Below are 20,886 nucleotides of genomic sequence, written 5' to 3' on the forward strand. Positions count from 1 at the left end.
TGTAAAATAACCGGGTTATTTTGACGTTAAGTGTCAGTAGTAGAATTTCAGTTTAACATGTGTTGGGTCAACTTTGACAGACCGTAACTCGGTTATTTTGACAGTTAGCTGGTTGATTTTTTTACCATCACGTAGGCCGTGAAATTCTCTTTAAATCACTCTCTTTAGTGTTTGGGACAAAGTTGTCAAACAACCGGGTTATTTTGACTTTAAATGTCAAAAGTATAATTTCAGTTTAACATGTCTTGGGTCAACTTTGACAGCCCGTAACTCGGTTATTTTGACAGTTAGCTGGTTGATTTTTTTACCATCCCGTAGGCCGTGAAATTCTCTTTAAATCACTCTTCTTAGTGTTCGTAGCAAAGTTGTCAAATAACCGAGTTATTTTGACGTTAAGTGTCAAAAGTAAAATTTCAGTTTAACATGTGTTGGGCCAACTTTGACAGACCGTAACTCGGTTATTTTGACAGTTAGCTGGTTGATTTTTTTACCATCGCGTAGGCCGTGAAATTCTCTTTAAATCACCTGGTATAGTATTTGTAACAAAATTGTAAAATAACCGGGTTATTTTGACGTTAAGTGTCAAAAGTAAAATTTCAGTTTAACATGTGTTGGGCCAACTTTGACAGACCGTAACTCGGTTATTTTGACAGTTAGCTGGTTGATTTTTTTACCATCGCGTAGGCCGTGAAATTCTCTTTAAATCACCTGGTATCGTATTTGTAACAAAATTGTAAAATAACCGGGTTATTTTGACGTTAAGTGTCAAAAGTAAAATTTCAGTTTAACATGTGTTGGGTCAATTTTGACAGCCCGTAACTCGGTTATTTTGACAGTTAGCTGGTTGATTTTTTTACCATCGTGTAGGCCGTGAAATTCTCTTTAAATCACTCTTCTTAGTGTTCGTAGCAAAGTTGTCAAATAACCATGTTATTTTGACGTTAAGTGTCAAAAGTATAATTTCAGTTTAACATGTGTTGGGTCAACTTTGACAGCCCGTAACTCGGTTATTTTGACAGTTAGCTGGTTGATTTTTTTACCATCGCGTAGGCCGTGAAATTCTCTTTAAATCACTCTCTTTAGTGTTTGTGACAAAGTTGTCAAATTGAAAATTTGTTGCACCAAATCAGTTTTTCTTTAATAACTCGAAAACGGCGGGAGTTACGAAAAATTTGCGAGACATCAAAAATCTTCCTAGTGGACTCCTTAATCCAGCACCGTAACTTTGCTGGACCTTAATTGCTTCCAATATACAGGGTGTGCATAAAAAGTATGATGGTTTCGGTTTTTTGGTCACCCTGTACACATTTTTTCCCATTGAATTTTTTGCTCTACACCACTGAAAAGAGGAGTTCAAGACGGTTAATTTGAGCGGTTCAACCTTGTTGAACTCCCAAAAATAACCGAGTTACAGGGTGAACAAATTTTAAACCACTAATTGAAAATTTGTTGCAACAAATCAGTTTTTCATTAATAACTCGAAAACGGTTAGAGTTACGAAAATTTTGCGAGACATCAAAAATGTTCCTAGAGGACTCCTTAATCCAGCACCGTAACTTTGCTGGACCTTAATTGCTTCCAGTATACAGGGTGTACATGAAAAGTATGGTGGTTTCGGTTTTTTGGTCACCCTGTACCTATTTTTTCCGAGAGAATTTTTTGCTCTACACCACTGAAAAGAGGAGTTCAAGACGGTTAATTTGAGCGGTTCAACCTTCTTGAACTCCCAAAAATAACCGAGTTACAGGGTGAACAAATTTTAAACCACTAATTGAAAATTTGTTGCAACAAATCAGTTTTTCATTAATAACTCGAAAACGGTTAGAGTTACGAAAATTTTGCGAGACATCAAAAATGTTCCTAGAGGACTCCTTAATCCAGCACCGTAACTTTGCTGGACCTTAATTGCTTCCAGTATACAGGGTGTACATGAAAAGTATGGTGGTTTCGGTTTTTTGGTCACCCTGTACCTATTTTTTCCGAGAGAATTTTTTGCTCTACACCACTGAAAAGAGCAGCTCAAGACGGTTAATTGGAGTGGTTCAACTACACTGTAGTCCAAAAAATAACCGAGTTACAGGGTGCTCAAATATCAGCCAACAATAATTGAATTTAGAGACTGTTTTGTTGGGAATCAGAGTTACTCAGAAACGGTAAATTACCCGGGTAATTTCAATTTATTTTTCCATCTAGCAGACTGTTATACAGGGTGAGCGACGTGCACTTACCAGAAAACAAACGATGGTCGATTTTCTCAGAAAACGGGCGTAGAGGGGCGAGACGAAATCTGGATACGATCGGGAACAGAATCCACGGCAAACTGGACCACATCGAAACTGGAGAGAACGCGCTAGCGCAGTGTTATCCAGCTTGTTTCCCCGTCCACCCCCCCCCCCCCCACCCTTTTCTGCTATATTGTCTTAATCAAACCTCCCCCCCTCCCCCTCCGCCCCTTTCAAAATGGTGTGAGGGGAGGGAAAAGGGGTTTGATTAGCATTTAAGTTCCCTATACCAGTCAGGGGTGAATTAAGTGAGGGCGTGACACGTTCGAGTGCCACGCTAGTGGCAGTCAAAATGTTTGACGTAATTTGTCAAATAAGGGAGTAATTTAGGGTCAAAACAGTGAGTGTCAAAAAATATGTGATTTTATGGTGAAGGAGACTTGACGCCCTCTAGCGGCCAAACGGTGCAATCAATCGAATCATGGGGGGATATTTTTGGAAAGCTTGAAATCTGCTCTATCTTTTGTTTTCTATGACATTTTGACGTAACTTGTCAAATAAGAGAGTAATTTAGAGCCAAAACAAGGGACGTCACAAAATATGTAATTTGTGTACTTTAATACTGACTTACCGGTCTCTTGTGGATAAACTGTACATTTCACTCAACTCAAACTCCTCCACACAATCAACTTTCATAAGGAGCAATCGTGTGGTACTCCTTCCTGCCTCGGAAATCACTTTTTCTTCGGTTATAACTGTCGTAACCAAACCAGCCTCCGTTGCAACGATTTCCTGCACTAAAGCATCTTCTTCTAAGAGTTAAACTGGATCTGTAACGAGATTTTGTGGGCCAGACAGAAAAAAGTGCTAGAAATGTATTACTTTGTTGGATTGGTTGCTTTGGCCTTTCCCAGGTCAATTAGCCACTGCAGATGTCGCTTTTTTACGGTTTTTGGGGAAAAACCAGGCTGCGTTCTTTTCCACACTCCCATTTTGTTTACCCCCCACAAATCTAAAGGGGATTTATTATTAAAAAAAATTAAATAAACAAAACCTCGTATAACCTCAAAAATTAGTAAAAAAAAAGTGTAAGGTTAGGTTGCGTTCCGTTATCGCGACGTAGCTCCACGGAGTAGTTTAACGGTCACGTGACCCCCGTTCGTGTTTTGAATACGTCGATCAGATGACGCTTGTTGTCGAAACTGCGCCGCTGACAAGTGACAGTGACAAAACGATTCTAACCTACAATTTCACTGGTCCAGTGTGTTGTAAACACAAACATTGTCAAAGGGGGCGATTTTAGGGCTGAAAATGAGTGAAAACGCCTCGAATCCGGACAAGTTCGACATTAAAATCGTCCACGACAAGTTTCAGGCCGCTCTACACGAAACCGACGACGTCGATTTGGAATTGTACCTGGAAAGTTTCGATGAATTGAGCAAGTGAGTACACTTTTTTATTTAGTGGCCTAAAATGGCCGAAAAACACCCAAAAATCAGAGATTTTAACGTCAAAACTGGCCATCAGACAGTTCCAAGTGTTTTCTGGGTGGACACGGTCACTCAGAGCGTTTCGATGGCTTTAAACTGACATATTAAACCACCCTGTGTAAGTTGAAAAATAACCAAGTTAGGAGGGACCAGAGCTTTTTTGACGTCACAATGACTGAAATTTGACAATTGGCCAAATTATGGTTTTGCTAAATTACGTCATCGTGACGTCAAAAACGCTCTGCTCGCCCCATGAAAGAACTGTTCTCGTTTTCCACTAATTTGGGCTCAGGGAATCCATTTTTGAAGTCAGTTTGACAGTATCTGTCACCCGGCTCGAGAAATCGTGTCATTTTCAATTTTTTGACAGATTCTTCACCCTGATGGGCACCGTGTTCGGCTTTGTCAGCAAAGACCTGCGCCAGAAAATGGACCATTTGGACAGGTTGCTGCGCGAGAACGCGCACAAATACAAAACGGTGAAAACGATGCTCGAACACGAAACAGAACACTGTTTGTTGCACCAAAAAGGTTTCGTATCGGGCAGTCGCACGCTACTGCGCATCCACCGCGGCTTAGGTCAGTATAACGTCACTTGGACGCCATTTTAACTGTCATTTCTAGAAACTACGTGAAATTCCCTTTAAAATAAGGTGCAAGTCAATATTTTGACAGGAAATTCAAAATGGCGGCCTTGAACGTCATTTTGACAGTCATTTCTTGAAACTACGTGAAATTCCCTTTAAAATGAGGGGCAACATCGGTTTTTTGACAGACAATTCAAAATGGCGGACTGGGAGGCGCAACATCGTTTTCTGTCAAACAACCGTCATTTTCAGATTTTATCCAATCGTTTCTGGCGAAAATCGCCAAACTGGAGATGGACGAGGCTACGGGGGTGGCGTGTCGCGACGCCTACGACCGCACGCTGGCCAAACATCATTCGTTCATTGTGCGCAAGGGGGCGCACGTGGCCATGTACACGCTGCCCGTTCGCGAACAATTGCTGCGCAAAGTCGGTTGTCGAAAGAAAAAAAACGTCAAACGTCACAACAATTTGACAGTAACCGTTTTGACAGGTGTGCGGTGACGAGGATGACGTGCGACGCGCCGTCGATTTGTTGCCGAAAACGTTGGACGCGTCCAGCGCCGTCTACGACCGCATCGAACGATTGTACACGGTGCACGATTTGCACGGTTTACCGTGAACGACGTTGCCACGTTGTGCGCTGATCTCTTCAACTGGATTCCGCTATTTTTTTTATTAATAATTATTGTAAATGTATTGACATTAAATAAACAAATTATACACGCCGTTTTGGTCTAACTTTGTTAGTTGAGGAAATATCGCAAAACTGACAGTTGGGTTGGATTCCCCGACCCCAATTTAGTCGAAAAAGAGTACAAACTCGATGTGGTTATCTAGTGAAATAACCGAGTTGAAGCGTTAGCAGCGCCATCTTTAACTGAAACCAACTTTGTTATTTGTTAGGTTAGACCCCTCGAGTGACCACTCGTTTTCGACTAATTTGGGGTCGCCGATTCCAATTCCGCAGCCAGAATTGACGTAACTCTCACTCAGCTCGATTTTTTTGTAAATTAACCGTTAAAACCCTGATTTTTCAGTCTAACTCGGTTAGTTGAGAAAATATCGCAAAACTGACAGTTGGGTTGGATTCCCCGACCCCAATTTAGTCGAAAAAGAGTACAAACTCGGAAGGGTTGTCTGGTCAAATAACGGAGTTACACAGTGTTGGAGAGAGGGAGAAAAAACACTTTTACGTCAAAAAAGGTAAATGTCATATTTTTTCAAAAAATTTGCCTTAAACGGTACAAAATACGTAACTAATACAAATCACAGATATGATGAAGGCGCGGCCACACACACACTATACCAAGAAAAGGTCTAGAAATTTTTGGAATCTTACCTATTTGGGAAGTTGGGAAATGTCTGTGGAGTGGACTAAAACGGTTTTTTTGGGAAACAAAATGGCGGATCACGGACTACAAAGTGGTGGAGGTGACCATGTTGACGCCGTGCACGAAAATGGTGGGCGGCAAATCGCGCGACACCATCTCCAAACTGTCAAAGTACCCGGGGACGCGTTCGTTGTCGTCGGGCGGCGTCGGCAAGTAAACAAACGTCACCGCCGTCTCCGTTGATTGGTCGCGTAGCAACGTGTTGAAACTGCGACAAAAAAAAAACAAATGACAACTGTCAAAATGTGACATTTGACATGTCAAGTGTCAAAAACGTACTTGTTGACGTAGACGTCCATGTTGGCGCCGTGCGTTTCGATGACGTCGGACCAGTCGGCGATCGGGCAAATTTGCGCGTCGATTCGCAACGTTTTCAGCATCGCGCGCAATCGATCGACGCGCGTGCCCGCGTCCGCCGACGCGATCTGAAACGCGCTCGAACGCGTCTCGTCGCAGACGCAGACGCGCAAACGGAGCCGCGCCCACACCGGCACCATGTTGACGATGCACGCCAATTGCATCATGAACAGCGACGTGATGTCGAAGGCGTCGTGCTCGCCCGGCGTCAAAAAATTCACCGGCCACACGTCGATGAACGATTTCGAGTTCACCCTGAAAATTAACAGTTTCTCGAACTGGGTGACAGGTATGTCAAAAATGACAGCGGAAATGGATTCCCTGACCCCGAATTAGTCGAAAACGAGTACCATCAACCCTAACCCAACTCAACCCAAAATGGCGGAAATTACAAATGACGTCCACTAACGCCATTTTGATTTTTTACAAAAAATCAAGTTTGTACTCGTTTTCTACTAAGTCGAGGACGGGGAATACAGTGGTAACAATAATTTTTACGTAATTATAACCCAAACCCAGATTTTATAAAAAATTACGTTTCTCGAACTGGGTGACAGATATGTCAAAAATGACAGCGGAAATGGATTCCCTGACCCCAAATTAGTCGAAAACGAGTACCATCAACCCTGGCCTATCTCAATCCAAAATGGCGGAAATTGCAAATGGCTGCCAGTGACGCCATTTTGATTTTTTATAAAAAAAATCGAGTTTGTACTCGTTTTCTACTAATTCGAGGACGGGGAGTTCAGTGGTAACAATCATTTTTACGTAACTATTACCAAAACCCAGATTTTTATAAAAAATTACGCTTCTCGAACTGGGTGACAGATATGTCAAAAATGACAGCGGAAATGTATTCCCTGACCCCGAATTAGTCGAAAACGAGTACCATCAACCCTAACCCAACTCAACCCAAAATGGCGGAAATTACAAATGACGTCCAGTGACGCCATTTTGATTTTTTACAAAAAAAATCAAGTTTGTACTCGTTTTCTACTAATTCGAGAACGGGGAGTTCAGTGGTAACAATATTTTTTACGTAATTATTACACAAACCCAGATTTTTATAAACAATTACGCTTCTCGAACTGGGTGACAGATATGTCAAAAATGACAGCGGAAATGGATTCCCTGACCCCGAATTAGTCGAAAACGAGTACCATCAAGCCTGGACTATCTCAATCCAAAATGGCGAGAATTACAAATGGCTGTCAGTGACGCCATTTTGATTTTTTTTAAAAAAATCGAGTTTGCACTCGTTTTCTACTAATTCGAGGACGGGGAATACAGTGGTAACAATCATTTTTATGTAACTATTACCAAAACCCAAATTTTTATAAAAAAATACGTTTCTCGAACTGGGTGACAGATATGTCAAAAATGACAGCGGAAATGGATTCCCTGACCCCAAATTAGTCGAAAACGAGTACCATCAACCCTGACCCAACTCAGTCCAAAATGGCGGAAATTATGCATGCAACGTACGTTTTGGGGTCTTTCTTCAATTTGGCAAAGTTCCGGCACAGGCACAGATTCTTGTTCAGGCGCAGCGCGTCGCGCATCATTTGCACGTACTCGAGCGGCTCCAAACTGCCCGACGTCAGCATCGGAAACACGTCGTTGTCAAACTCGTTGCTGCGATACGACGAGTCGGCGCTGCAAAACGAAACGTCCCCCCCCCATCAAACCAAAAACCAATCTGACAGCCGTCAAAATTGTGACGGTGACGGACCTTAACAGGAAATCGGTCGGTGCCTGGTCGTCCAAAAACCCGAAAATCACCGTGTTCGGTTTCATCGCTCCCATGCCGCTCAGACGCATCAAATGTTGCACGCCCTCTCTCACAGAGTGCGCCACCGTCAATTCGACGAACGCCTTCACTTTGAGGTGATCGATCAGATTGAGCCAGTGCGGCGTCATTTCTAGAGCGGCGTCCGGACCTGGACGGAAAAAAAAAAACAATTTTTTGCCAATTTAAGCTCTGACCGCCATTTTTTGGTAAAATTTTCCACCAGGTTAAGAGATGCGCGAATTCTGACGGCGGATTTGAAATCAGCGACCCCGAATTAGTCGAAAACGAGTGGTCACTCGAGGGGTCCAAGTAAAAAAATTACAAAGTTACAGTTTGCGCGACGTTGCCAAACCAAAAACGGCAACTTTTTTATTCGTAACGCTAGAAACGTCATCTCAAATTCCTTTTATGCTAATTTTGTCCAGAAAACACGTTGGTGTAATTGTTTTTTTGATATCACAAAAACTGGCAGAGTTACACTTGAAATTTCACATTTTAACGACTAATTTGATCAGGTTAAGAGATGCGCGAATTCTGACTACGGATTTGAAATCAGCGACCCCGAATTAGTCGAAAACGAGTGGTCACTCGAGGGGTCCAACTAAAAAAGTAACAAAGCTACAGTTTGCGCGACGTTGCCAAACGAAAAACGGCAACTTTCTTATTCGGAACGCTAGAAACGTCATCTCAAATTCCTTTTATGCTAATTTTGTCCAGAAAACACGTTGGTGTAATTGGTTTTTTGATATCACAAAAACTGACCGAGTTACACTTGAAATGTCACATTTGAACAACTAATTTGACCAGGTTATGAGATACGCAAATTCTGACTGCGGATTTGAAATCAGCGACCCCGAATTAGTCGAAAACGAGTGGTCACTCGAGGGGTCCAAGTAAAAAAATAACAAAGTTACAGTTTGCGCGACGTTGCCAAACGAAAAAGGGCAACTTTCTTATTCGTAACGCTAGAAACGTCATCTCAAATTCCTTTTATGCTAATTTTGTCCAGAAAACACGTTGGTGTAATTGGTTTTTCGATATCTCAAAAACTGACAAAGTTTTAAACTCACCGTCACTCAGCTCGCCCTTGACGACATGACCCAGAACGTACAATCCGCCCTTTTTCAAATCGTTGACGAAATCGATTAGCGGACAAGCGGACCGCGGACTGTTGACCAACAGGAGAATTTGCGGTCGCCAAAATTTCACGTGATCCTTCCGGGAATCCAGTAAAAGCAAATATTTTCGAACTTGATGGAAAATCAACGCCTGCGAAATGCTGCCCCAATCGGCACGTTTCGACGGCGAAAACAAGTGCAGAAACATGACGAGCGTCGTGCACATTAAAATGCTACAAGCAGCGTACACTGCGTTGATCACGAACATCATGATCAACGTGCCCAACAGTCCGATCAACGCTGTATGCCACGTGAAGTAGGAAAATGACGGTCTGGAAAAAAAAATTTAAAATTGATATAAACGGGGAAAAAGTGTAGAAAAATGTTAAAAATGACCTCTCAAACATTTTTAAAAAGTGTGAATAGAAAAAAGTTAAAAAACAACTGAACAAGTAGAAAAAGTTTTAAAAAAGTACAAAAAAACGTTAAAAATGACCTCTCAAACATTTTTAAAAAGTCTGAATAGAGAAAAATGGAAAAACAACGAAACTAATAGGAAAAGTTAAAAAAAGTACAAAAAAATGTTAAAAATGACTACTCAAACATTTTTAAAAAGTGTGAATAGAAAAAAGTTAAAAAACAACTGAACAAATAGAAAAAGTTTTAAAAAAGTACAAAAAAACGTTAAAAATGACTGCTCAAACATTTTTAAAAAGTCTGAATAGAGAAAAATGGAAAAACAACGAAACTAATAGGAAAAGTTAAAAAAAGTACAAAAAAATGTTAAAAATGACTTCTCAAACATTTTTAAAAAGTCTGAATAGAAAAAAGTTAAAAAACAACTGAACAAATAGAAAAAGTAAAAAAAAGTACAAAAAAACGTTAAAAATGACCTCTCAAACATTTTTAAAAAGTCTGTATAGAAAAAAGTTAAAAAACAACTGAATAATAATAATAATAATTGTCTTTATTTAGCACAAGGCTATAAGGAAAAACAAGTACAGGTATCAGTAAACTTAAAACTACGGTACTATAAATTATAGAATAAAAAATAAAAGAGTAAAATATCAGTCGGGTATAGTAAAACAGATTAAAATTTTGAAGACAATACATAATTTCGAATCAATTTTTTAAAAACATTCAAATCTTTGCAGTCCTTAAGAGTACCAGGCAGCATATTAAAATCGAGCAAGCCTCCATACAGTACAGAATTGTGCATGTGACTAGAATGACACTTCTCTATTAATGCAAAATTTGAGCAATGCCTTGTACTGTAGGTGTGAATATCGCTGAAAACCTTAATCCTGTCACAAATGTAAGAAGGCAACAGATTGTTTCTTAATTTAAAAGCAAATATATGGACGCTAAACACAATTTTTTGTTTGACTGACAAAAAGTTTAAAACATTGAGCATTGTTGCAGTAGGGGTATACCTATTGCACTTTAAAATCGTTCGCATTGCTCGATTTTGCACAACCTGAATCTGTTCGATCTTAAAAGATGGCAAGTTGTACAACAGACAAGAGCAGAATTCCAGATGTGGGGCAGCTATGCTATTATATAACAATAATCTGGTACCGAGTGACAATTGACCCCCCACTCTGGCAATAAAACTAACTTTCTTTGCAAATTTGCGTGTGACGCAATCAGCATGGGCGTGGAAGTCCAAACACGAATCAAATAAAACACCCAAATACTTGATCTGGTGAGCGCGCTCAACTCTCTGGCTGTTAATGGTTATGTTCAAATGTTCAAAATTCACTTGGCTCAAGTGAGCCTTTTTGCCAAATACACAAAACCTTGTCTTTGAAGCATTAACACAAAGCTTATTGATACACAACCACTTAAACAGCTTCCCTAGTTCACAATTTATAGTGTTCTGCATAAAGTCCAGATTCTTCCCAGCCAAATAAAGCATGGTGTCATCGGCAAATAGTTCAATTTTACATTCATTTACACAACTAACAATATCATTGACATACAATAAAAATAATAGAGGACCCAATACGGTCCCCTGAGGAACACCATGCGGAACCTCCAGAGAATCAGATGTACATTCTTTAAATTTAACCATTTGATGCCTACCAGTCAAGTACGATTCGAACCAACTCAAAACCATATCCTTCACGCCCATGCCGCTCAGCTTGCGCAACAACAGCCCCCTATCAATCGTTTCAAATGCTCTTCTAAAGTCCAAAAAGACTGCAAGGACAAAATTACCGTTATCTATTTCTTTTTTAAAAATGTCACACAAATTCACAACCACAGACTCACACGAGTGACGTTCACGGAAACCAGACTGATTGACCGCCAAAAGACTGTTGACATCACAGTGCTCTTGTAACTGTTTTTTCACCGCCAGTTCTAGCACCTTTTCGTAAACCGGAACTGTATTGATAGGTCTAAATTCATTATAAAGGGTCGTACCTGAAACTTTTGGCACAGGAATGACAGTTGATTTCTTCCATCTTTCAGGAAATATACCATTACATAACGAGGTGTTTATTATGTCCAACAAACGATTGCCAGCCACACAACAGACATCACACAGGACCTTCCTCGATATTCCACTTTCGCCCCCTCCGACATTTTTCATATCGGCTAAAATATTCTTCATATCTTTCATAGTCAGTTGTTTAAATTTGCCAAAATGAACAGATACCTTAGGGACAGCCAGAAAAATCCGTTCGGGTGGTAAGTATTTAGGAATGCCATCTATAACGTCGTCAATACTAGTAATAAAGAATTGATTAAATTTTTGGGCCGCTATAAATCCATCAGTTATTGTTAGATTCTCAAATTTGATCTCATCAGGTGTTGTGAGCTGTTTACCGGGCAATAGCAATTTTAGTTTCTTCCACATTACAATAGAATTTTTGTTATTGTCATCAATCATTTCCTTAAAATATCGTTCCTTTTCATGTTTTATTTGTGTCACTATATAATTTCTCATTCTTTTGTACTCCGCCCAAGCATCTTCACCTCCCTGTCCAACCGCTCTAATATACAAATTATCTCTAATTTGCATATTTTCTCTCACACTCTCTGTTATCCACTCTTTATTCAAATAATTTGGTTTAAAAACGTAATCTTTTTTAGGGCACATGCTATTTAATATCGATTCCATATCGTCAACAAAATTATTCGCAAGTACATTCACATCTCCACTTTCATTCATCCATGGCACACCAAAAAAGTAGTCATGCAATACATTTATGTTATAATTCTTCATTGAACGATAACGCTTTATTATATTCGGAACCTTATTTAATTCTCGATCAAGACAAACGGACAATATAGAGTGGTCACTAATCTTTGGTGTTTGATGAACATTAAATGGAAGATTCTTGTCATTGGTAATTATATAATCAATCAATGTCTGGCTCCTATCAGTCACCCGCGTGGGAACGTCAACAATTTGGGAGAATCCATTTAAATACACATCCGATATTAACTTTTCACCATAAAAAGATGGTTTTGTCAAATCAAAGTTAAAGTCTCCCACAATTATATTGACTCCCCCAAACACACTCAAGTCCTCCAGATATTCTCTAAAGAACTGAACAAATCTAGCATTCTCGGTCTGTGGCGGATGATACAAAACTGTAAAAAGGTATCTTATCCTAAACATACAAATCTCGACAGACAACATCCACACAAAATTATCAATACACTGTACTGTTTTAACCTTATACGTAATATCACTCCTCACCAACATCAAGACTCCCCCAGTTCTCCTGTTAGTCGTCACACACTGTTCCATGCGATAACCGTCGATGTTCAATTCGACTTGCTCCACATCCGCACACACATGGGTTTCCGACAAACACAACAACATGGGCCTCCAGTCATTCAACAGCATCATTATATTGTCTTTATTATTTAAGTAACCCTGACAATTAACATATAAAACACTGGATGTTAGGGCTATATTTACATCTAATTGCTATTGGAGAAATTTGTTTTTCCGGGATTTTTCGATGCGCTTAAAGGTTTCGCAATTTGCGTGATCCCATACTACATGATCAGTCTTCAAATTCATCTTATACTTCTCATTAGATGTAACGCAGTTTGTACATTTGACGGAAACTCCCTGGCAAACTTTGATGTCGTGCTCACCGTTACATTTAGCACAGGTCTTTTTGTCCCTACATTCCTTCTGGAAGTGTCCATATTTATTACAATTATAGCATCGGATAATACCATAATCGTTGTAAACCCAGTAACGACCCCAGCCCAAGTTCAATTTTTGATTCTCAATCAGCGAGTTATAAGTAACAGAATCGGCTTCCACAATTAAATTAAATTTCCTGTTCAACAACTGCGTTCTTCTAAGAATCTTCATTTTAAAGTTTTTGTTGTTTACTCGAAGGTCATTCTGTTTAGCAACTCTTTCTATAATTTGTTCTTCTGTAGACTCATACTGATCCTCATGAATACCGACAACTTTAATTCTATGCTCCCGTGTTTTTGGCCTATCTACTTGATAGTCACTTCCAAGTTTTGTCTGAATCTCCGATTGGACTGCAGAGATCTCTCTTTCATTTCCACACGTAAGCACCAGCCCCCCATCTCTTGTTGGACGTCCCATTGAGACGCCAATGCCCAGCTCTTCCGGATTGACTCTGTCCTGCAAATCCTTTTTTACCTGTTTCACATCTTTTTGCTGGCCCTTTTGTTTAACCAATAGGACCTTGCTGTTATTGGATGATTTAGCCGCAGTCGAAGCATACGTAGGCAGGACCGAGTGAGCGACAGTAGGGTTTATAATCTGCGATTTCTTTAACTCAGCTATTTGTACTTTAAGGGATTGATTCTCAGTTACGAGTTTGTCCACTTTATCGTTTAGCTCATTTGTGGTTTTCAGCAGCAAACTTAAAGTACGATGTATGGCTTCAATGAGACTCTGATCAATACCATCTTCAACCCTGCTCCGCTTTCTCGGTCTCGGACAACTCAGGGGATCATCACTGCATCGTCCACACTTCCAGGTCAATCTTCTCATATGAAACCCTCTCAGATCTACATTTTCGCATTTGCCATGATAGTAGTTTTTACACTCCACACATTGAACAATGCTCTTTGCATCTTCAAACAGTGCTTTACATTTAAAACAATTCATTCCACCAGGATCATCTCCGTCCGCACTCTCCATCACTACGGACTCGCTGACCGCCTTATCACGGCCGGGCAATACCGATGCCTATCTTATCTGTTTTTATATAAACACACAAATTGATTCAGTTTCTATTGTTCACACTTATTTACTGAGTTACCGCTAACCGGATTATCGGACAGTTCAAAAATACATCCAATCGGATTAGTGACACCAAACTTTACCACCAGTGCGAAAACCGCGACTTTCCAAGTATTATTTCACTTGCAATATACAATCCAAAACAGAGCTCTGTACAAGCACGTCCGACACTTTAGCTATCCGACACAAACACATAGAAAAACAAATAGAAAAAGTAAAAAAAAGTACAAAAAAAACGTTAAAAATGACCTCTCAAACATTTTTAAAAAGTCTGAATAGAAAAAAGTTAAAAAACAACTGAACAAATAGAAAAAGTTTTAAAAAAGTACAAAAAAACGTTAAAAATGACTTCTCAAACATTTTTAAAAAGTCTGAATAGAGAAAAATGGAAAAACAACGAAACTAATAGGAAAAGTTAAAAAAAAGTACAAAAAAATGTTAAAAATGACTGCTCAAATATTTTTAAAAAGTCTGAATAGAAAAAAGTTAAAAAACAACTGAACAAATAGAAAAAGTTTTAAAAAAGTACAAAAAAACGTTAAAAATGACTACTCAAACATTTTTAAAAAGTCTGAATAGAGAAAAATGGAAAAACAACGATACTAATAGGAAAAGTTAAAAAAAGTACAAAAAAACGTTAAAAATGACTGCTCAAATATTTTTAAAAAGTCTCAATAGAAAAAAGTTAAAAAACAACTGAACAAATAGAAAAAGTTTTAAAAAAGTACAAAAAAACGTTAAAAATGACCTCTCAAACATTTTTAAAAAGTCTGAATACAAAAAAACGGAAAAACAACGAAACTAATAGGAAAAGTTAAAAAAAAGTACAAAAAAATGTTAAAAATGACTGCTCAAATATTTTTAAAGAGTCTGAATAGAAAAAAGTTAAAAAACAACTGAACAAATAGAAAAAGTACAAAAAAAAACGTTAAAAATGACGATCAAACACCCAAACTTACCTAAAATTGGGGGCGCCGGCCAATTCGAGCCCCAAACAGGCCACATTCGTTGCCAGGTAACTGAGCAGGAAAAGAACGGCGTTCAATTGAGCGATCACGTTCAACGAACCAATCAGCAGTACCAGCTGAACCAAAATGGCGGACAGTACCACCGCCACCACCGGATTACCGCGCCACGTGCCTCTCGTGACGAAATTCAGCAGAGAACCTGCCAACTCGATTATATTACCACTGTCAAATTACAGTATTGACAGTACAGTCTGTCAACTGTCAAAACTTACCGAAAATACTGTCCTTGGCGAGCGCCTCGAGGACGCGCGATCCACCAATCACGTTGCTCAACGCGGCCGACCACGTGGCCGTAAACAAACCGACCGCCACGCTCGGAGGAAACACGCTGTCAACAAAAAAAAAAAATGAACGTTTCCTTTTGACAGCTGTCACGTGTTTTTGACGGAGCAGCTGTCAACTTACCTGATGCCGGCCAGAAACAAGTAATTGTTTTGGAGTAGCGCGGGCGTGGAGGTGGCGGCTGTCAAACACGAGATGGCCAGGTAAACTGTCAAAGTGAAGAAAACGGCCGACAGAGTGCCGCGCGGTATCGATTTGCCGGGATTTTTCAATTCGCCTGTGGACAATCAGATCATCGCACAAAATGTTTAAAAAAACAAAAACGTAAAACTGAAAAAAGTGCGGAAAAACGTTAAAAATGACTTCTCAAACATTTTTAAAAAATTAGAAAATAAAAAAAGTTTTAAAAATACATAAAAACATTATAAAACTAAAAAAAGTGCAGAAAAAGGTTAAAAATCACCTCTCAAAAATTTTTAAAAAGTCAGAAAAACAAAAAAAGTTTAAAAAACACGAAAAATATTAAAAAACTAAAAAAAATGCAGAAAAAGGTTAAAAATCACCTCTCAAACATTTTTAAAAAGTCAGAAAAACAAAAAAAGCTTAAAAAACACTAAAAATATTAAAAAACTAAGAAAAGTGCAGAAAAACGTTAAAAATCACCTCTCAAACATTTTTAAAAAGCCAAAAAACAAAAAAAGTTTAAAAAACACGAAAAATATTAAAAAACTAAAAAAAGTGCAGAAAAACGTTAAAAATCACCTCTCAAACATTTTTAAAAAGTCAAAAAACAAAAAAAATTTTAAAAAACACTAAAAATATTAAAAAACTAAAAAAAGTGCAGAAAAAGGTTAAAAATCACCTCTCAAACATTTTTAAAAAGTCAAAAAATAAAAAAAGTTTAAAAAACACTAAAAACATTAAAAAACTAAAAAAAGTGCAGAAAAACGTTAAAAATTCCCTCTCAAACATTTTTAAAAAGTCAAAAAACAAAAAAAAGTTAAAAAACACACAAAACTAAAAAAAAGTACAGAAAAATGTTAAAAATGACTTCTCAAACATTTTTAAAAAATTAGAAAATAAAAAACGTTTAAAAAATACAAAAAAAAATTATACAACTAAAAAAAGTGCAGAAAAAGGTTAAAAATCACCTCTCAAACGTTTTTAAAAAGTCAAAAAACAAAAAAAGTTTAAAAAACACTAAAAGTATTAAAAAACTAAAAAAAGTTCAGAAAAACGTTAAAAATCACCTCTCAAACATTTTTAAAAAGTCAAAAACAAAAAAAGTTTAAAAAACACTAAAAACATTAAAAAACTAAAAAAAGTGCAGAAAAACGTTAAAAATCACCTCTCAAACATTTTTAAAAAGTCAAAAAACAAAAAAAAGTTAAAAAAACACACAAAACTAAAAAAAAGTGCAGAAAATTTGTTAAAAATCACCTCAAACATTGTTAAAAAGTCATTTTGGATTGAGCTAGCCTACGATTGTTGGTACTCGTTTTCGACTAATTCGGGGTCAGGGAATCCATTTCCGCCGTCATTTTTGACATATCTGTCACCCAGTTCGAGAAACTTGATTACTCACCGCTCATATTCGCTCCGGCCATGATGCCAGTAACGCCGGAAAATAACACGCCAAAAACGGTGGCAAAGGTGACCGTAGCACCTTTTGCGGTGTAGTCGCGGCCGTAGTGCGTCCACAAATTACTAATCAACGTGTCATAGTTCAGGCCGGTAAACGTGTAATTAGTGACGTTCGGGTGTAAAGTGTTGGAAGCCGGCACTGGCACCTAAACAAAAAAAAAAAAAAACAAAAAAAAACAAAAAAAAATGAAAAAAACAAAGAAAAAAAATGAAATAACAAAAAAAAAAGAAAATAGTTACTTGGATGGTACCCTCGTAGAAAAAAGTGAAAAACGTCAACATCAAACAGGAACAAACGATGGCCAACACGAAAACGGTCGTTTTGGCAAACATGGCCGCCCCAATCAGGCAGATAATCAAATTGAGCGCGTTCAAAATGGTGGAATAGAGAAATTGCCACCAGCGGCCATCTTGGACTATTCCTTTGACGAAGTAACCTTGAAAAACACGAATTAAACCGTTTCGAACGTTCCAGAAACTCTTAGAACGTTCCCGCACCTTCTAGAACCTTTCTGGACTATTCTAAAAGCTTTTCAAACATTCTAGAAGCTTTTAGATTGTTCCAGAACCTTCTAGAACTTCTCTGAACATTCTAGAAGCTTTCGGAACGTTACACTACTATCTAACACCTTCTGAAAGCCTTCAGGACATTCCAGAACATTCGAGCACCTTTCAGGACATTCTAGACCCTTCCAGAAGCTGTAAGAACGTTTCTGCACCTTCTAGAACCTTTCTGGACATTCTAGAAGCTTTTCAAACATTCTAGAAGCTTTCAGGACATTCTAGACCCTTCCAGAAGCTGTAAGAACGTTTCTGCACCTTCTAGAACCTTTCTGGACATTCTAGAAGCTTTTCAAACATTCTAGAAGCTTTCAGGACATTCTAGACCCTTCCAGAAGCTGTAAGAACGTTTCTGCACCTTCTAGAACCTTTCTGGACATTCTAGAAGCTTTTCAAACATTCTAGAAGCTTTCAGGACATTCTAGACCCTTCCAGAAGCTGTAAGAACGTTCCTGCACCTTCTAGAACCTTTCTGGACATTCTAGAAGCTTTTCAAACATTCTAGAAGCTTTCAGGACATTCTAGACCCTTCCAGAAGCTGTAAGAACGTTCCTGCACCTTCTAGAACCTTTCTGGACGTTTTAGAAGCTTTCAGGACATTCTAGACCCTTCCAGAAGCTGTAAGAACGTTCCTGCACCTTCTAGAACCTTTCTGGACATTCTAGAAGCTTTTCAAACATTCTAGAAGCTTTCAGGACATTCTAGACCCTTCCAGAAGCTGTAAGAACGTTCCTGCACCTTCTAGAACCTTTCTGGACATTCTAGAAGCTTTTCAAACATTCTAGAAGCTTTCAGGACATTCTAGACCCTTCCAGAAGCTGTAAGAACGTTTCTGCACCTTCTAGAACCTTTCTGGACGTTCTAGAAGCTTTCAGGACATTCTAGACCCTTCCAGAAGCTGTAAGAACGTTCCTGCACCTTCTAGAACCTTTCTGGACATTCTAGAAGCTTTTCAAACATTCTAGAAGCTTTCAGGACATTCTAGACCCTTCCAGAAGCTGTAAGAACGTTTCTGCACCTTCTAGAACCTTTCTGGACGTTCTAGAAGCTTTCAGGACATTCTAGACCCTTCCAGAAGCTGTAAGAACGTTCCTGCACCTTCTAGAACCTTTTTGGACATTCTAGAAACTTTTCAAACATTCTAAAAGCTTTTAGAACATTCCAGTACCCTCTAGAACTGTTCTGGACATTCTAGAAGGTTTCGGAACGTTACACTACTATCTAACACCTTCTAAAAGCCTTCAGGACATTCCAAAACCTTCCAGAACATTCGAGTACCTTTCAGGACATTCTAGACCCTTCCAGAAGCTGTAAGAACGTTCCCGCACCTTCTAAAACCTTTCTGGACATTCTAGAAGCTTTTCAAACATTCTAGAAGCTTTCAGGACATTCCAGAAGCTGTAAGAACGTTCCTGCACCTTCTAGAACCTTTTTGGACATTCTAGAAACTTTTCAAACATTCTAGAAGCTTTCAGGACATTCTAGACCCTTCCAGAAGCTGTAAGAACGTTCCCGCACCTTCTAAAACCTTTCTGGACATTCTAGAAGCTTTTCAAACATTCTAAAAGCTTTTAGAACATTCCAGTACCCTCTAGAACTGTTTTGGACATTCTAGAAGCTTTCGGAACGTTACACTACTATCTAACACCTTCTAAAAGCCTTCAGGACATTCCAAAACCTTCCAGAACATTCGAGTACCTTTCAGGACATTCTAGACCCTTCCAGAAGCTGTAAGAACGTTCCCGCACCTTCTAAAACCTTTCTGGACATTCTAGAAGCTTTTCAAACATTCTAAAAGCTTTTAGAACATTCCAGTACCCTCTAGAACTGTTTTGGACATTCTAGAAGCTTTCGGAACGTTACACTACTATCTAACACCTTCTAAAAGCCTTCAGGACATTCCAAAACCTTCCAAGAGCTGTAAGAACATTCCAGCACCTTCTACAACCTTTCGGGACATTCTAAAAGTTTTTCAAACATTCTAGAAGCTTTTAGAACGTTCCAGAACTGTTCTGGACATTCTAGAAGCTTTTCGAACGTTCTAGAAGTGACCAAAACCTCCCAGAACGTTCTGAAACCTTTCAAAAGCTTCTGGAACGTTCTAAAGCCTTTCAGAAGCTTCTGTGCAGTGTAGAACGTTCTGGAACTCGCTAAAAGCTCTCCGGCCGTTGTAGAAGGTTTCCAGAACGTTCTAAAGTGTTCAAACGTCGTAGAACCATTTGAAAGCTCCCAGAATGTTCGATATTCTACTAAAAAAAGCTTCTAGACTTCCAGACAGTTTTAGAACTGTTCCAAAGCTCTCAGAACCTTCTAGAGTGTTTCAAAGTCTTCCAGAACATTCCAGAAGCTTCTAGAACAATATACAGGAAAAAAAGACAAGGTGACTCACCTGAAGGACCAAAATTCTCCACCAAACCCTCGACGCAACCCGAAATACAGAGGGCGCTGCTCACCATATTGGCCAGAAAGAACAAGGTACCAATCGAACCACCAAACTCAGGCCCCAAAGTGCGACTAATCATAACTGGATCGGGGTTGGTTAAGGAAAAGTGAGGTTAACCTGAAGTTAGTAAGTTAGTCGGGGGGGGGGCCTAGAAAAAGGATACAGTAAACTCCGCCACCTTCGACAGCCCCATTTGTTGACACTGCGCACACCGAACACACCGTAAACACCAGAATAGCATAAGCAATACCGAATTGGAGTAATGTGGTTAACAGACCGGCATTACCAACGATATAACCTGAAAAAAACACGGCTGGTTAGGTTGGTGAGTGAAAGGGGGGTTGTGATAGGTAATCCCACCCATTCGAAGAAAAATCAGGGCGGAAAACATGGACAAAGTAACTGGGGCAAACACTCCAGCGAAAGCTCCTAAAGTTCTGGTCGAGGACTCTTCGGAGAAGGTGCCAAACTGCACGTAACCCGTGCCGGGGCTGTTGGCGGAGCTCTGGTGGAACATTCCAGAAATACGCCGCATTACAGACGCTCTGCCCCCTTCGACTAAGGGGGCGTTGGTGGAACCTTGCGGGGGCGCCAACATACTGAAAGAGTGACTCAAGGGGGCCCTCACACCCTAAAAACATAAACACCAAAACAAAACAAAGAAATGACAGTTCGGACTGGCAGTGACAGTTGACGTCTCTCACACCCAGCG

The 20,886-nt window shown here is 39.2% G+C and overlaps 4 protein-coding genes across 7 annotated transcripts in view; 1 reads left to right on the top strand and 3 right to left on the bottom strand.

Moving 5' to 3' along the window:
- Nucleotides 1–3,429, bottom strand: part of LOC145738325 (C3 and PZP-like alpha-2-macroglobulin domain-containing protein 8) — a 44,608-nt gene extending 41,179 nt beyond the window's left edge. For 2 of the 4 annotated variants that reach the window (XM_081993125.1, XM_081993126.1), the window contains exons 1-2: nucleotides 3,105–3,331; nucleotides 2,854–3,052 (exon numbers count right to left, since the gene is read on the bottom strand). In XM_081993125.1, coding sequence (XP_081849251.1) covers nucleotides 2,854–2,918 — 65 coding nt within the window. In that variant the 5' untranslated portion in view covers nucleotides 2,919–3,052; nucleotides 3,105–3,331. Of the gene's footprint in view, nucleotides 1–2,228; nucleotides 2,384–2,853; nucleotides 3,053–3,104 lie in introns of those variants that run through there. The other 2 variants (XM_081993123.1, XM_081993124.1) reach the window with 2 other exon arrangements.
- A 33-nt stretch (nucleotides 3,430–3,462) lies between these two features.
- LOC145738331 (ceramide-1-phosphate transfer protein) lies at nucleotides 3,463–5,026 on the top strand. The gene is made up of 4 exons (XM_081993137.1): nucleotides 3,463–3,664; nucleotides 4,083–4,291; nucleotides 4,552–4,727; nucleotides 4,792–5,026. Exons 1-4 carry the CDS (start codon nucleotides 3,534–3,536, stop codon nucleotides 4,918–4,920), a joined length of 645 nt encoding a protein of 214 aa, XP_081849263.1. The 5' UTR covers nucleotides 3,463–3,533; the 3' UTR covers nucleotides 4,921–5,026.
- A 462-nt stretch (nucleotides 5,027–5,488) lies between these two features.
- LOC145738328 (solute carrier family 12 member 9) lies at nucleotides 5,489–20,852 on the bottom strand. The gene is made up of 13 exons (XM_081993135.1): nucleotides 20,535–20,852; nucleotides 20,338–20,472; nucleotides 20,121–20,255; nucleotides 17,411–17,607; nucleotides 17,112–17,316; nucleotides 15,650–15,803; nucleotides 15,457–15,572; nucleotides 15,176–15,383; nucleotides 8,912–9,291; nucleotides 7,782–7,989; nucleotides 7,535–7,705; nucleotides 5,972–6,304; nucleotides 5,489–5,900 (listed from the first exon to the last, which is right to left on the bottom strand). The coding sequence occupies exons 1-13, from the start codon at nucleotides 20,770–20,772 to the stop codon at nucleotides 5,717–5,719; spliced, it is 2,664 nt and encodes an 887-aa protein (XP_081849261.1). The 5' UTR covers nucleotides 20,773–20,852; the 3' UTR covers nucleotides 5,489–5,716.
- LOC145738242 (uncharacterized) lies at nucleotides 11,195–12,824 on the bottom strand. The gene is made up of 2 exons (XM_081993084.1): nucleotides 11,387–12,824; nucleotides 11,195–11,330 (listed from the first exon to the last, which is right to left on the bottom strand). The coding sequence occupies exons 1-2, from the start codon at nucleotides 12,822–12,824 to the stop codon at nucleotides 11,287–11,289; spliced, it is 1,482 nt and encodes a 493-aa protein (XP_081849210.1). The 3' UTR covers nucleotides 11,195–11,286.
- Nucleotides 20,853–20,886: the final 34 nt, after the last annotated feature.

The sequence above is a fragment of the Ips typographus genome, linkage group LG15 (assembly GCF_016097725.1).
Source record: "Ips typographus isolate SLU linkage group LG15, UJ_Ityp_2.0, whole genome shotgun sequence".
NCBI classification, from domain to species: Eukaryota; Metazoa; Arthropoda; class Insecta; order Coleoptera; family Curculionidae; genus Ips; species Ips typographus.

Bases quoted from the DNA above. Each gene is read 5' to 3' on its own strand.
- LOC145738331 (XM_081993137.1), top strand. From the start codon at position 3,534: ATGAGTGAAAACGCCTCGAATCCGGACAAGTTCGACATTAAAATCGTC. The intron at 3,665-4,082 runs GTGAGTACACTT...ATTTTTTGACAG, and splicing joins AGTTTCGATGAATTGAGCAA to ATTCTTCACCCTGATGGGCA. The intron at 4,292-4,551 runs GTCAGTATAACG...CGTCATTTTCAG, and splicing joins GCGCATCCACCGCGGCTTAG to ATTTTATCCAATCGTTTCTG.
- LOC145738242 (XM_081993084.1), bottom strand. From the start codon at position 12,824: ATGATGCTGTTGAATGACTGGAGGCCCATGTTGTTGTGTTTGTCGGAA. The intron at 11,331-11,386 runs GTACGACCCTTT...GTTTACGAAAAG, and splicing joins TCCTGTGCCAAAAGTTTCAG to GTGCTAGAACTGGCGGTGAA.
- LOC145738328 (XM_081993135.1), bottom strand. From the start codon at position 20,772: ATGTTGGCGCCCCCGCAAGGTTCCACCAACGCCCCCTTAGTCGAAGGG. The intron at 15,804-17,111 runs GTGAGTAATCAA...GATTGTCCACAG, and splicing joins GGCCGGAGCGAATATGAGCG to GCGAATTGAAAAATCCCGGC. The intron at 15,384-15,456 runs GTAAGTTTTGAC...TCGAGTTGGCAG, and splicing joins CGCCAAGGACAGTATTTTCG to GTTCTCTGCTGAATTTCGTC.